The 14,812-nt window shown below is 39.9% G+C and overlaps 1 protein-coding gene across 4 annotated transcripts in view; it reads left to right on the top strand.

Annotated features, from left to right (window-relative positions):
- Positions 1-14,812, top strand: part of POLA1 (DNA polymerase alpha 1, catalytic subunit) — a 200,685-nt gene that overhangs the window by 87,996 nt on the left and 97,877 nt on the right. For all 4 annotated transcript variants that reach the window (XM_069944819.1, XM_069944821.1, XM_069944818.1 and 1 more), the window contains exons 30-32: positions 99-230; positions 1,814-1,988; positions 10,071-10,252. In XM_069944819.1, coding sequence (XP_069800920.1) covers positions 99-230; positions 1,814-1,988; positions 10,071-10,252 — 489 coding nt within the window. The remainder of the gene's footprint in view (positions 1-98; positions 231-1,813; positions 1,989-10,070; positions 10,253-14,812) is intronic.

Genomic DNA, 14,812 nt, shown 5'->3' with positions numbered 1-14,812 from the left:
GTAACTCTCAGAAGACCCCTTTATTGAACCAAAACTCCAATACGGCTTTTCTAACGTCTAACATTATCATTAATAACTATTTTTTATATGCCTTTTAGGCTCTAACAAAGGATCCACAGGACTATCCAGACAAAAAAAGTTTGCCTCATGTACATGTTGCCTTGTGGATAAATTCCCAAGGAGGAAGAAAAATGAAAGCTGGCGATACAGTCTCCTATGTCATATGCCAGGTAATCACCTATGCCCAAGTATTTTAAAGAATTGATTACCTTTTCATTTATACAATTTCTTAATATAAGAGTTAGAGCTAATATGGAAGAGAGAGACATAGAAAATGAAATTATTTTGGTATCCTCCCTTGTCAATGGAGTATAGTTAATGTTCATGGTGTCCCTTTTTCTTTTAATAAAGATTGGCAAGGAACTGGCATCAACTTCTCTTATGATCATTGCTCTCTGGCCTTTAACAGTACACAGTGTGTACTTGGGTCAGAAGATGGAAAGATTTTCTAAAGTTTAACAAATGTTTTTAATAAGTCTCTCACTCTCATTGACAGTCATGTAAGGGCCTCTTTTTGTGGTACCATGTGTTTTTTTTATTTTCCCCCCTCCTTTAAAAATAATTTTGGTACATATGATGACCATTTATTTTTTGGGGAGGGGTAAGTCACTCTGTGGTTGTAAATGACATGACAGCCGTATCCTGTGGTCTGTACAATGATGGTGATACCAAGTTCATATTTTTCATATAAAATTGAATGTAATTTTTTTTTTGTTGCCTGTTTTTGTGGGGCAACTTGCAGTTGGTGCCATTATGGGCTACATATGACTTATTTTTATTAATGGGACTCCAAGGGGTTAAAAGTTAAAGGGAATCTGTCACATGATATTCACATTCCAAACTGCTGACGCTGTCAGATAGCGGTTAGGTCAAAGGGCTTACCGTTACTTTGCAATCAAAAATTGCTTTATATGAGTAATATTTGCGCTAATCTTGTTAAATAGTGCTATTTTTTTCACATCAAGTGTGTGGTCAAAAAATGATGTCTCTGTCTCCCCGATGTCTTTTGCTGGCCTTCTGCACTGTGATTGACAGCATGATTCTCCCACTTCCTGGTCACTGTCAGAAGTGCTGTTATTATTGACAAGCATTCATTGATAATGGGCAGTGGTGCAAAAAAAAAACTAGTGGCCAATGTTATAACTTTGACTTACACATACAAAACAGCTTTTTGTTAAACAAATTGAATTACAAATATATTAGATAATGATTTCTCTGTCCGAATATGCAAAGTTGTTTTTCATGACTGCTACTCTTTAACCCTGAAATCTTCTGACTGATTTTACACTACTTTTATAGTACTGTATCTGTATTGCCGTGTACCAGGCCTCTCATTGTAACACTGACAACCTGAGGGGTTATACGTGCAGTATTTGCTGTGGAGATGATGTAACACAGAAAGGGCTGAATGACCAGCATCCAACTCCTCTTAACTCCCATGTCTTTTCTGGCTAGTACTAAATGTACTATTTAACCTTTCCAGGGATTCATGTAACTACAGCAGTAACACAGTTCAGTACAGCTTTCCACTTTGACATGTTCCCTTTGTCAGCTTTGATGCTCTGTGAGCCTTAGCTTGCAAGGTTGTCAAAAATTTATTATCTGTGAATTTCTGTGGGCCAGACATTAGCAAAATGATTATTAAATACCACGGTTAGCACCTGTTTCTGACCTCTGTGGTGATAGGAAGCATAAATCTGCCGCTCTAGTCTCTCTAAAATAGACCTTATGTGCTTGTCTCTCTTTCATGTAGGATGGGTCAAATCTGAGTGCCAGCCAGAGAGCATATGCTCCGGAACAGCTGCAAAAACAAGACAACCTTTCCATTGACACACAATACTACCTGTCACAACAAGTTCACCCAGTAGTGTCTCGAATTTGTGAGCCCATAGACGGGATTGATTCTGCGCTTATTGCTGCATGGTTAGGTATGTATGACCAGTGACATAAGATATAGAGCTCAATGAAGAGTTTTAAGCATATTTTACAAGTTTGTGGATAACAAAGTAATTTTGACAAATTTCCCTATAATCTGCACAAAAAGGTGATTCCAGTTTCTGATCATCCCGCACATCTTGTTAAAAAAAAAAAAAAAAGCTACTCTGACCACTTGCAGGTGGCCACAGGATAAAAAAGAAATCTGCTCTTGCTGAGAGCAACATGAAACAGAAGGCGACTACATGGTAACATTTGATGACAGACACGTTTTAGTAATCTGGGAGGTCCCCTGACATTTTACAGCAAATTTAGTTGTACCTTATAACCTAACCTTATAACTTGCTGGGCAGTGTCATACAGAAAGAGTTGCCTTTGTGTTGTGTATGTGGTCAGACTAAAAAAAAAAAAGTGGTTAAAAGATTGTATAACATTATAAGGTAACTACTGAGACTGCCCTGTGCAAAAGTCTTATAGATTACTAGGCAAGTTTGTGTGTGTTAAAATATATATATAAATTATAGTTATGTATACTGTTTGTGTACGCAAATGTACATGGGGGCTTCCCACACATGTACATTCACCACTGTCACTCGTAGATTTGAACAAGACACTAGAATACAGTCCAGATCTCCTGGTGATGACAGAGAGCCATAGCGTTACTTTATTTATAACAAATTTTATCACAAGAAAAAACGGGTTTGTGCTTTTTCTCTTAAACATCTGATGGGACTTCATCTATTTCAAAAAATATTCTGTATGCCATTGCAGCCAGTAACTGCTAGAAATGGCAGGACGTGTGTGGTTTTCTTCATGGAATACTATGACAGTCACAAATACTGCCAAGCTAATAATGCACCTATAGACCATGCTGTCATGCTGTACCTCCTTAATGGGGTTATCCAGTGCTACAAAAACATGGTCTCTTTCTTCCAGAGACAGCACAACTATTGTCTCCAGTTTGGGTGTTGGTTTTGTAGCTTAGTTTCATTGAAGTGAATGGAGCTTAATTGCAAACTGGAGACAAGAGTGGTGCAGTCTCTGGAAGAAAGTGGCCATGTTTGTGTAGTGCCGGAAAACCCCCTTTAAAGTGTACCTGTCGAAATACCTTTCGAAATCTTAATCAACAGTAGATGTGAAATAAAGCAAGTTTGCTATATATATATTATTATATATATATATATTATTTTTTTTTACGTTATCATGCTGTAAAACAAAGCTATACTTACCAGAAATCCAGGTCCAGATTTTTAGTCTTGTGCTGGTAGAAAAAGAGTCTAAGGGTGAGTTCACACTGCGTTTTTGCGATTCGTTTAACGGATTTTTTTTTTTTTAACGGTCAAAAAAGTAGTGTCAACAGTACTTTATTGTGCGTAAAAAAAAAACGCATCCGTTTTGAGCCATTTTTTTTATAATGGAAGTCAATGGAAAAACAGGTCAAAAACGGATGCACACAAATGCATCCGGTTTTTTGCAAAAAACTGATAAGTTAAACGCATGCAAAAAACGCAGTGTGAACCTAGCCTAAGCACATGAAGTCTGACGTGTACAGGGTGTCACGGCTCAATGCGTCCGTAAATCACACGACTGCCTTCCCTGTGAGCGTTCAGGTGGTCTGGGAAACACTGCACTTCCTGTGCATAGACTCGTTGAGGAGAAAAGTCATATGTTTTCCATGATGACTAAAAACTAAATAAAAAATGAATGTAAATTGCAAACTTGCTTTATATCACATCTACTGTTGATTTTAGGTTTTAAAGTGACTGTACCACCAGGCCCAGGCTGAAGCACTGGAGGCGGGCCGACCCACCCTTAGTGGGAGGAAACCCCAGCCCCTCTATGATAGGGTTCCATTGGTTATAATGGAGTCATGTCATGGAGGGGCTGGGGTTTCTTCCAACTAAGGGTGGGTCGGCCCGCCTCCAGTGCTTCTGCCTGGGCCTGGTGGTACCGTCACTTTAAAGTTTATAACAAAAGTGACACTTTAAGCCTCTGTGTAAAATCATATAAAACTGTCACGTTTCTGATGTATTTTCCCCTAGAAACATTGATTGTAACAGCATGTAACCAGCACTGCGACACTTGAAACACTGCCTCTTGCACCAGGAATGGCTATCTTTATTTTAAAGTTTTTATGCTTTTGTTGTTCTTCTGTTCCTGCGTTGCTGGGCGGAGTTGTATGCTATTGAATCAGTAGCTATAGTCCACTTAATAATGCTACTGTAACATTTAGACTAGGAGGTGCAACCCATATTATTTCTTAATTCATATGTTGATAAATTACTACTTACATTTTTAGTTTATAGCCATGAGAAAAAAAAAATAATACAGTAGCCTCTAGGTGGCAGCACTGGCTACAACTTGTGTCCATTAAAGTAAAAAAAAAAATATTTTTTTGCATGTTTCATGCTCTTTTCATTCATTGGCCTTGCTAAAAAAATAAATGTTATGAGTTTATTGTGTATTACACATAATGCTCAATTGTAATGTCAAATGTTCAGATAGGACAATAAGTACACATCGCACTTAGTAAATGTCAACAGTTGTTGGAAAAATAAGGTTTTTGCTAGTAAATATGCATTCTGAATAGCGGGGTCCTGATATCATACAATGGTAGAAATGTATAAGGTTTTCCCAGCATCTTCGGCATCTTTTATTGTAAGTCCATTACAAATAAATAATCCACTTTCCTGAAAAAAGTGTAAATTCCATTTTCCCTCTCCAAGGGAGGGTGTAAGATAAAAGGTTAGGCTGCTGTCTACAGTGCTAAATGATACAAGCTGCCATGATCTGTAGAGTAAATCTGAAATAATTAACAAGGCCAATTGGCTTTGTCAGTGTCATGAAGTGATAATGGAGCTGGGTGCAGAAATGAGGCTTCAGCTCGGCCAGTTCTCAGGGTCTTCTATTTCCATTGTCTCTTTTGAAACGATAGTTGCAGCTTTTCCCCCTGGGAGCTCGGTGTTAAGGTTTTGTTTAGCAAACAGGGGGCCAAAGTGCCCTCCGGCAGGTGGATGCAGCCTGCCTGCCCTCCAGTTGAGACAGTGAACCATGTAGCATTTGGGAAGCTGATGTATCATGGCCTACTCGTCCCTGCTGTGCTTTTAGGGTAAAAAAAAAAAAGACAATCAATGCTCAGGATAAACTGTAGAGACAAAATGACCTTTCTGTTCCTTTATAAACTGCATTTCAGATACACAAAAATATATGTATGACAATTGCCACCTTAGTAAACTACTTAAGCTGGATGGGAACACGACACAATAAATTTCTTCTTATGGTTATTGGTTTATTTAGGCAGATATATTCCTTAGGCCGAGGTAAAAGAAAAGCATTATTTGTTATATTTCTTAGAAAGGGTTTTTTTTTTTAGTAAAAAAAAAATAAAAAATCTTTCTTTGAAACACATTACATTCATTACTGCTACCTTTTCTGGTAGGTCAGGTTTACACAGCTCACAGTGCCCCTTTACCTTATATACCAGGAGAGCTCCCAGTGTATACAGTAAAGTGATCCCTAGACCCCCCTCTTACCTGTCAGGCCAAAAGTACCATAGAGCCATATACTGTAAGAACAGTATGCCGCCCAGAATATGTTTGTTCAACATGGAAGCCTACAGTATGTCCCCTACCAGCATCTGCCATAGGTATATGTGGGGAAATCCTCCTATGTATAGCTCTGAAGGACACCCACTGCTAAACCCACGACTGCAAATTTAAATTATTTTTAAACATAACATTTGTAGTGACAAATCTTCAGGGAGTTTCTGCTGTGGATATACCTGCTGAAAAGCTGCAGCATATCCATGTCACCTGAAAAAAGTTAGTACACTATACAGGATATAATGCTCCAGAACAGGTAGAGTTAAAATAGATTCACAATTCTGAAGACTATATTTTATATGAAGCATCCCCCACCTCACTGCTAACTACTTTAACTTGACACATTAAATGAAGGAAAATACTTTTAAAATCTCGATGTGTAGGCTGTGTCAAGAAAAGAGTCAGTCTTTGATTATTCATTTGTTACCTATTTATGTTCGCCTTCACACACTTAGCATCCAAGCAAGAGTTTTTCTACCAATTAACACCTTTTCTACACCAGGCTGCTCAGATTGGTGGAATATGCTAATTCTATTGCTTGTCTGTAGGATTGGAACTGCGCATTTAGCATTTAATTCTTTAACATCGCAAACCTAAGATGAGAAACGCAAGAGAAGAGGTCCATGAATGAACTCACCTTAGTTTATGAATTATAACCCTATATATTACACTTAACATTCATGCATCACATATTTTTAATTTTACAGAAGACTTCTCTGTGGCATCTTTTCAGCAGACTTACACATTCAATACAGATACTAAAAGTTACTAAGGAGTGTATGGATTCAACATCTTTAGGTTTTCTACTATATTTGCTCATTGGAATTGTGCTAGGTTACATCCACATTGGACTCTCAGTTGCAGTCACACTGGTCATGCCAAAGTTGCATCTTCTAAGGAGGATGTCCCTGAATGCTGGTGACAGAAAGCAGTGGCGAGACCTGAGTACAGCCAACTTGACTGCAACTGAGAGACCTGACACCTCAGTGACTGCAAAGGAATAGGGAATGGGAAAAGTCTGGCAATTTTTTTTTAAATTAAAGTATTGTACTGTCCCCCACAAGTTATACAAATCCCCAATATACACTTATTATGGGAAATGCACATAAAGTGCTTTTTTTCCCTGCACTTACTACTACATCAAGGCCTCACTTCCTGGATAACATGGTGATGTCACAGTGTCCTTCCAGTGCCCTGTGTCCCCCTGTCATCATCCTCTCCAGCAGCCACAGCCCGCACAGCTCTGGGAGTCGGGTCGTCACATCACCATTTTATCCAGGAAGTGACATCACCATGTTATCCAGGAAGTGACATGTTTGCTACTTTTTGTTTTAAGGGTGGGTTTACACAAACCAAATGAAATCCGCTACGAGTTCCGCGGCAAAAAACGCTGCAATTCCTGGTACTGTCATTTTGAATAGGTTTACATACATATGTAAAGCGCCATCCCCCTTAACCCACCTGTGCCCAGTGAATTCTTTACCTGGCTTGCTTCTGTGGCTCCCTGACATCCCGCTCAGCCAATCAGTGGCTGTGGCGACACAGTGCACTGATTGGCTGAGCGGGACAACAGGACCACAGAAGCAGCCCTGAGCGCAGACAGGTAAAGTATTCACCTGGCTGAGGTGGGTAAAGGGGGATGGCGCTTTACATACTCGCAGCAGAATGAAAATTCCGCTGCGAGTATGCAAACCTATTCAAAACTACAGTGCTGAGAATCACAGTGGAACTTGCAGCGTGAAATCCTCTGAAATCCTCTACGTGTAAAGCCACCCTTAAGCTCCATTTACATGCAAAGATGTTTTGATCAAAATCATACTAGTGTATACATAGATCTTACTCTGCCAGAAGACTATGGGGGGGGGGAGATTTATCAAACATGGTGTAAAGTAGGATTGGCTCAGTTGCCCCTAGCAACCAATCAGATTCCACCTTTCATTTTCCAAAGAGTCTGTGAGCAATGAAAGGTGGAATCTGATTGGTTGCTAGGGGCAACTGAGCCAGTTTCACTTTACACCATGTTTGATAAATTTCTCCCTGTGGCTCTATTCACTTGACATTTGCCAGTCATCTTAGGTGTATGTGCTGGAAAATCTCCAGGATACAATTTGCTATTCAACATGATGGTGGTGGTTTTAAAAACAAAAAATCGTATGCATTACACAGTATGTGATTTTCTTACAATAGGAGCTTATTATCAACACATGTAACTAAGGTGTATACAGTGGCATACATAACAGCCTTCCTAGCGAGTCTTGGAAAACATGGATACAGACCATATTTTCCAGGACTCTTGCTAGGTCTGCATCCAACTTCAGCAGTCGCCAGTAATTAAATGCCACATGCTCGGGTTCGGATGGACACAAGCATGCTCAAGTTGAGCTAATCTCTAGTCGTAAGTGTCTGATCAGTTGACATCTGACCATTGGAATCCCCAACGTTCAAGAGAAGTAGTCTAGATTGAGTATTCACGCTACCACTTTAATTAACCTCTGTAGGACTGCAAAGATAGCGGAGTACACCTCTGGATAAGGGGATCATCATGGGAGAGCCCCTTTAAACCTAAGTTGTTGTTTTTTCTTCACAATTTAGTTTTTTATATCCTTAAGATATCTCTCCCTGTATTTCCTAATGGCACATGGACAACTATTTTTATTTGAAATTCCATCCTTACATAGTATTTTTTTTTTAGTCCAAATGTTACTACCAATTAGCCTTCATACTTAAACCATTATTATGTCTTCAAGTTGCATAAAGCTTCCTGTCAACGTACCATACAAGTAATATTACATACTAGAGAAACATTAGCTATTCAATGTTCTCATTCAAATCCTCAATTAAACAAGTGGATGTATTGCTTCTCATTGGCCTCTGAGAGGGAGAGAGCAAAGCCTCAAGTGATTGGCATCCATTGTGCATACCATGCTGTAAAAAATAACTCCTGGAAGGTTAAATGAGCTCTTAATGTACAATGACGAGGACTTTTTGTTAATTCTTATTGGACGTATTGCTTGTTTGGTTTAGTGGTTAGGTGAAATCCTGTTACTTTGAAGTACCCCTGCAAGGAATGGTGTTTACATACAGAATGGAAGATTGCCCTGAACTATACGATTTAAGACCAGAAGCTTACTAAAACTACAGAGTCAGCAAGACTAAAGGTACCCAAATCTGGTGGTCTGCTGCTCCAAATCAGATGAAAATCAGAAGGGGCACATCAGATTATGTGCTCACCATTTGTTAATTATTTTTTTTTTTTTGTTCAGAGTCATCATTGAGTGGCACTACTTTACACAGTAAAGCAGACAAAAAAACTAGTCATTGTACAGTTATTTACTGAGAATTTATCAATTTGTTCAGTGTAGTGCTCTGTATATATTTCCATCACTTTATGTAGATGAGACTAGACCAGGTATAATGATGTATTTGAATGTTAAATCTATATTTCGGTAAATTATTTCTGTTTTCCCCATTCATTTTTCGATACAAAAGAGATTTCTCATTAGGTCTTTTTTTTTTAAAAAGTTGTTGCTTTTCTAGAGCAGATTTTTCAAACTTGCGTTGCTCCAGCCAAAGCTTTAGCCGTCCAGGAATGATGGGAATTATAGTTTTGCAACAGCTGGAGGGCCACAGTTTGACACCCCTGTTCCAGACTTCTTCCGATCAGAAGTTTTCACTTTTCACAGATTTTTTTTAAATCCCAGTGGCACTTTAACCAACCTTATCAGTTTGTTCTATACCTGACTGATCTCTAAGTTGTTTGAGGTGATATAAATTTGATCTGGTACCTAACCTGACCATAGACATGGGCATATATTAATAAAGGGGGGAGGTAAGCAACTGCTAGAGAGCTTTTGGAGAAAGTAATTATGGGGTCACTGGGACAGCTCACAAAGATGTAATGTCAGCGGAGTCTGTCCAAATCTCCAGTCTCTAATATCAGAAGTGGTATAGATAAGAAATTATTTAAATTGGTACTCTGGTCAGGACCCCTCTTTCTGCCATACCCACAAACATCCACTTACCTCCCATGCTCCCAGCCCGCGTTCAGCTGCTCTGGTCCCCCAGTGTCCAGCCACTTCTTTGCCTTAATACGGGATTTGAGACATGACAGTGCAGGCTGCTCAGCCATGCAGCCTCAAGCAGGAAGCAGCAGAATGCGGACAGCAGCTCTGGAGCCAAGGAGGTAAGTGGATGTTATTGTTTCCCCCCTCCCCGGGCATGGCTGAAAGAGGGGTCCTGACCAGCATTCTGTTGCACAAAAAATGGGTCCAAGTCCCTTTAAAGGCATTACTGATGTTCTTCTTATTGTGAGGTTTTTATCAATGTCTCAGTTTTACCCACTGTAGAATCAGGAATTCTGTCAATCGAGAGAAAAACAGAAAGACAAGATATGATGGATGCTAATAGAAAAGAGGTACCAAGTTTTAGCAAACAAGCAAATATAAACCATTTTTTTAATTCCTTTTACGGTAGGTCTTGACCCTTCTCAGTTTCGGGTTCAGCAACACTATCAGAAGGATGAGGAGAATGATGCTTTGCTTGGTGGTCCAGCTCAACTAACTGATGAAGAGAAGTACAGAGACTGCGAACGGTTTAAGTTCTGCTGCCCTAAGTGTGGAACCGAGAATATATATGACAACGTCTTTGATGGATCGGTGAGTATATAAGTTATCGTTTTGTCCCTGCCTATTTGTCCTTATGTTTATTGAAAGGTTATGTGTAATTGCATACTTTTCACCCATCATTATCCTGGACAGTTCCCTTACTTTTACATTCCTGTGTTCTCAGACTGACTACCTTAGTAAAGTTAAAGAAGACGTCCCGTGAAAATATATAATAAAACGTCCCATGAAAATAATAAGTGCGAGAACATAATACACAGTATATTTATACGTATACTTACTTGTCCCTATGCCCTGGTGACCCACCCCAGTCAATGATTGGCTGAGCAGGCAATCAATCATGTGATGTGATGTTGCAGCTGCAGGAGGTTGACAACTGTCAACGAGACCTGGGAACGGTGCTACTGGGCATGGGGATTGGTAAGTATATTTTATTATGTTTCTGCATCACCTTGCCTTTTTTTTTTTTTTTATTTTGCAGGACAACTTTTTTAGGTAATTACGCTGACCTGTTCCTATACCACAAAGTAGTATACAGAGTAGTACATTTTACAGCCACAGCCAAAAGTCACCATTGAGCATTAGTCTGACCCACATACATTTGTCACTTTGAGAACCTGCTAAATATGATGCAACTTGCTGCTTGTTATAAGGAGAAAAAAATGGAAAGAGTTTTGTAGTATAAATATATATAGTGGTGCCTTGAATTACGAGCATAATTCATTCCGGCACCATGCTTGTAATCCAAATCCACTCTTAAACCAAAGCAAATTTTCCCGTAAGAAATGACTGAAATGCAGACAATTTGTTCCACATCCCAAATATAATGATTTTTCTTTCTGAATAACATGAAGAACAGATGAAACAAACAATGAGAAACAGCTGAATGTGTTATATTATTAGTTACTTACAGTATAGCAATCAGCATGTGGAGTATAATGTATAGTAAGTGCATAAGAAAGAAAAAAACAACAGCACTTTATAGATACAGGATGGAACTGCAGATCCCCATAATGCAGTAGTGTAGTACAAACAGACTAGAATAGAGAAGCAGGACTGCTGTCAGAGGTCTGTGTGGACAGCATGACAAGGGTTCAGCATGGACCAATCAGGAAGTGAGAAAGTGAGGAAACAGAGCTGTGCAGAAGGACAGTGACAAAAACTTTTCTATACAGCAGTGTGAATGGCTGAGTGTAAGTGCAGGCACATTATAGCAGTAGTGTGTAAAGCTGAGTGTGAGTGCAGGCACATAGCAGCAGTGTGTAGTTAAGTGTAAGTGCAGGCACATTATAGCAGCAGTGTGTATACTGTAGCTAAGTGTGAGTGCAGGCACATTATAGCAGGAATAGAGTCTGCAGGGAGCATAAAGTAGGAAGGAAGTGGATCTGCCATGATTTGGAAGGTGAGGGAGAGTTCCTGGGTCTGGGTACAGGGCAGTAGACCACACTATGCAGACCATGCCCCTTCCCCTCTCCCCCACCCACTCATTACCGGGAGCTCTTAAACCAAAGCAATGCTCTTAAACCAAGTAACAATTTTGAACTGTGAAAAAACTGTGAGCTCTTCTTGCAAAACGCTCTTAAACCAAGTTACCACTGTATATATTTACTATTACCACTTAGGCACAGTAGAAACTATCTTCCTGAAATAACAACGAAAACTGTTGCCACATTGCAAGATCCATAGCGTTCTTATCTTTCACTTGACAGAGCTTTTTGAGCTAATTTTTTGTGTGAAGATGTGTCGTTTTTATTTATACCAAGTTTTACATAGATATGTTTTTTTAAATCTTTTTTTATGGTGTTTCTTTTCTGAGGCGGATTGACAAAATATCCGCCTTTTTTAATTTTATTTTTACAGTGGGGGGGGGGGGGCGGTAGAATTTTTATGTTTTATTTCAATGTTTTTTTTACTTTTACACTAGTGTATTTTAACCAGTGATCTTCTGTAGTGTATTGTGTATGTCAGGGTTATGCTGACAGGCAGTCTGCACAGGCCTGCCTCCTTCATGCCTATGTAAAGGCAGGAGCGCGGCATAACCATATTCTGATCCCGCCATAAAAAAATATTGGGATCAGAATAACCCTATTAGTGAATATGCTGGTTTAGTAACTTCCCCCTGCAGTATATTTACCCGGTAGCAGCATTGTGGTTGTCATTTGGAATAAAATTACATATTTTAAGATGAATAAGGACAAAGCTGTTGTAGGGGCAGGATGTGTGCTCAGGAAGGGGTTAAAGCTACTCTACCCACAGTCCCGCCATAAAAAAATATTGGGATCAGAATAACCCTATTAGTGAATATGCCGGTTTAGTAAATTCCCCCTGCAGTATATTTACCCGGTAGCAGCATTGTGGTAAGATGAATGAGGACAAAGCTGTTGTAATGGCAGGATGTGTGCTCAGGAAGGGGTTAAAGCTACTCTACCCACAGTCTGACCTCTTCCCCCCCCCCCCCCCAAACCACTTGTACCTTCAGATAGCTGCTTTTAATCCAAGATCTGTACTGCGGTCTGTTCGGCAGGTGATGCAGTTATTGTCTTAAAGAGGACCTGTCACCCCCCATGACAGGCTCTCGACCCCCAGCTAGATCCCCTTATACAGACCTCATCTGGCCGAGTCCCGCTCCTGGAGCCGGTCCCGGGACGGAGATATCCCGGTCAGAAGCCGACGCGCGCGCTGGGGGGAGAGGTCCGACGTCCATACAGAATGAATGGAGCCATGAGGTCTTTATAAGGGGATCTAGCTGGGGGTCGGGAGCCTGTCACCCCAGCACGGGGGGTGACAGGTCTCCTTTAAAAAACAACTTTTAAACTGGCAGCCCGTGCCCTTCGGGAGTGGCCTAGATTGTGTATGCATTAGGCTGGCACACCCTCTCTGTCTCTCCTCCCCACCCTCTTCATTATTAGGAATGCTCCAGGCAGATTGCCTACTATTCGTCAGCTGTGTCAACCCGGCACATGGGCTAGAACGTTAAGACACCTGTGCAAACGTTCAGCATGAAGAAAATGTTTTAGTGGCATTCCTAATGATGAAGAGGGTGGGACGGAGGGGTGGTGCAAAGTTAGGGCACAGATATTCTAAGCCACGCCCGTAGGGCACGGGGCTGTAAGTTTAAAAGTTGTTTATAGGACAATAACTGCATCACCTGCCAAACGGACCCCAGGACAGATCTTGGATGAAAAGCAGCTATCCGAAGGTACAAGCGGTTTGGGGGGGGGGGGGGGGGGGGTCAGATTGTGGGTACAGAGTCGCTTTAATAAATAAATAAAAAATACACACCTACCTTCCTGGCTCTCGTACTACTGCTGGTATCATGCTCTGGTCCCTGCCCAGTGATGCTTCCAGACCTGGGGACATTTGCGCCATCAAGGCACCGATAGAAAGTACAGATCGTGGCGCCCCATAGACCAAAGAATAAAAGCGCTATAAGCCTGGGAATAGAGAGATTTTAAAGAACATATATTTGTTAACGATGGTTTGAAATTTTTACATAATATAAAAGTTATACATGTTACATATCGTTGTAATTGTAACAACTTGAGGAACATATATAACAAGTCAGTTTTACCCCAAGGCAAACAGCGTAAAAACAAAAACCCTCCAAATAAAAGAAATGAGTTTTGTTTTTGTTTTTTTCAATTTCACCACACATTGAATTTTTTTCTGGTTTTGCAGTGTACTTTATAAATAAACCTCAGCCTGTCATTGCAAAGTACAATTAGTGGCGCAAAAAATAAGGGCTCATGTGGGTCTCTAGGTGAAAAAATGCAACTGCTATGGCCTTTTAAACAGAAGGAGGAAAAAACGAAAACGCTAAAATTTCAATTAGCCCGATCCTCTAAGGGTTAAAATGCTTCCTAGCGTCCTGCCTGGACAACCTCTTTTGGGCTGAAATAAAAATTATTAAATTTTAACATAAAATGTATAATGTACATAGTAAACATTATACCATTATAATAGTTGTCTTGTTGCTGATGGGGTAGTACATTAGTACAATTAAGCCACTGCAGTTGTAGCTGAAATTAATACTATCTAATGTACATTGTGGAAGTAATCCAACCTGCCTGGCCTGCGTCATCCATTCATTATGTCTTATTGCCAGTGATCAAAAAGGGCAAAGTCTACAAATGATTGTGTTCTCACAGTGGCTACTGTATATAAATGTCACAAGTGTCTGCCTGCTGAGCCTCACATTCACAGTATATGGATAGTTGCCATTACGACAAATTGCTCTTTACCACCTGCTTGTTCTCAGACCTCACATTATACAATGTGTGCCAATGACAATGTGTATGGAGTATTTCTTGATTTGATGTATATGTCATTGTGTCTATTTTAACACTTTTTGTGTTGGAGCTAATTGGGTTTTAGCGCTTTGGCGGCTAATCTACACAGACTCATTGGCCTTTGCTCTGTGCCATGTGCATACAACAACTTGGGGAATAAAACTTGTTCTCATTTTAGATTTTTGTTATTGCATATCTATCAAATTAGGTGCATGTATTTAATCTTTATTATATTATCACATCCTTGTTCCACATTCCTATCTTTAATAACAAATTTAGTTACATTATCTCTCCTGCTGTCATT

This window comes from Dendropsophus ebraccatus, chromosome 11, assembly GCF_027789765.1.
Source record: "Dendropsophus ebraccatus isolate aDenEbr1 chromosome 11, aDenEbr1.pat, whole genome shotgun sequence".
Classification (NCBI taxonomy): Eukaryota; Metazoa; Chordata; class Amphibia; order Anura; family Hylidae; genus Dendropsophus; species Dendropsophus ebraccatus.
The sequence above is the reverse complement of the archived record's forward strand: the minus strand, read 5'-3'. Positions and strand labels throughout refer to the sequence as shown.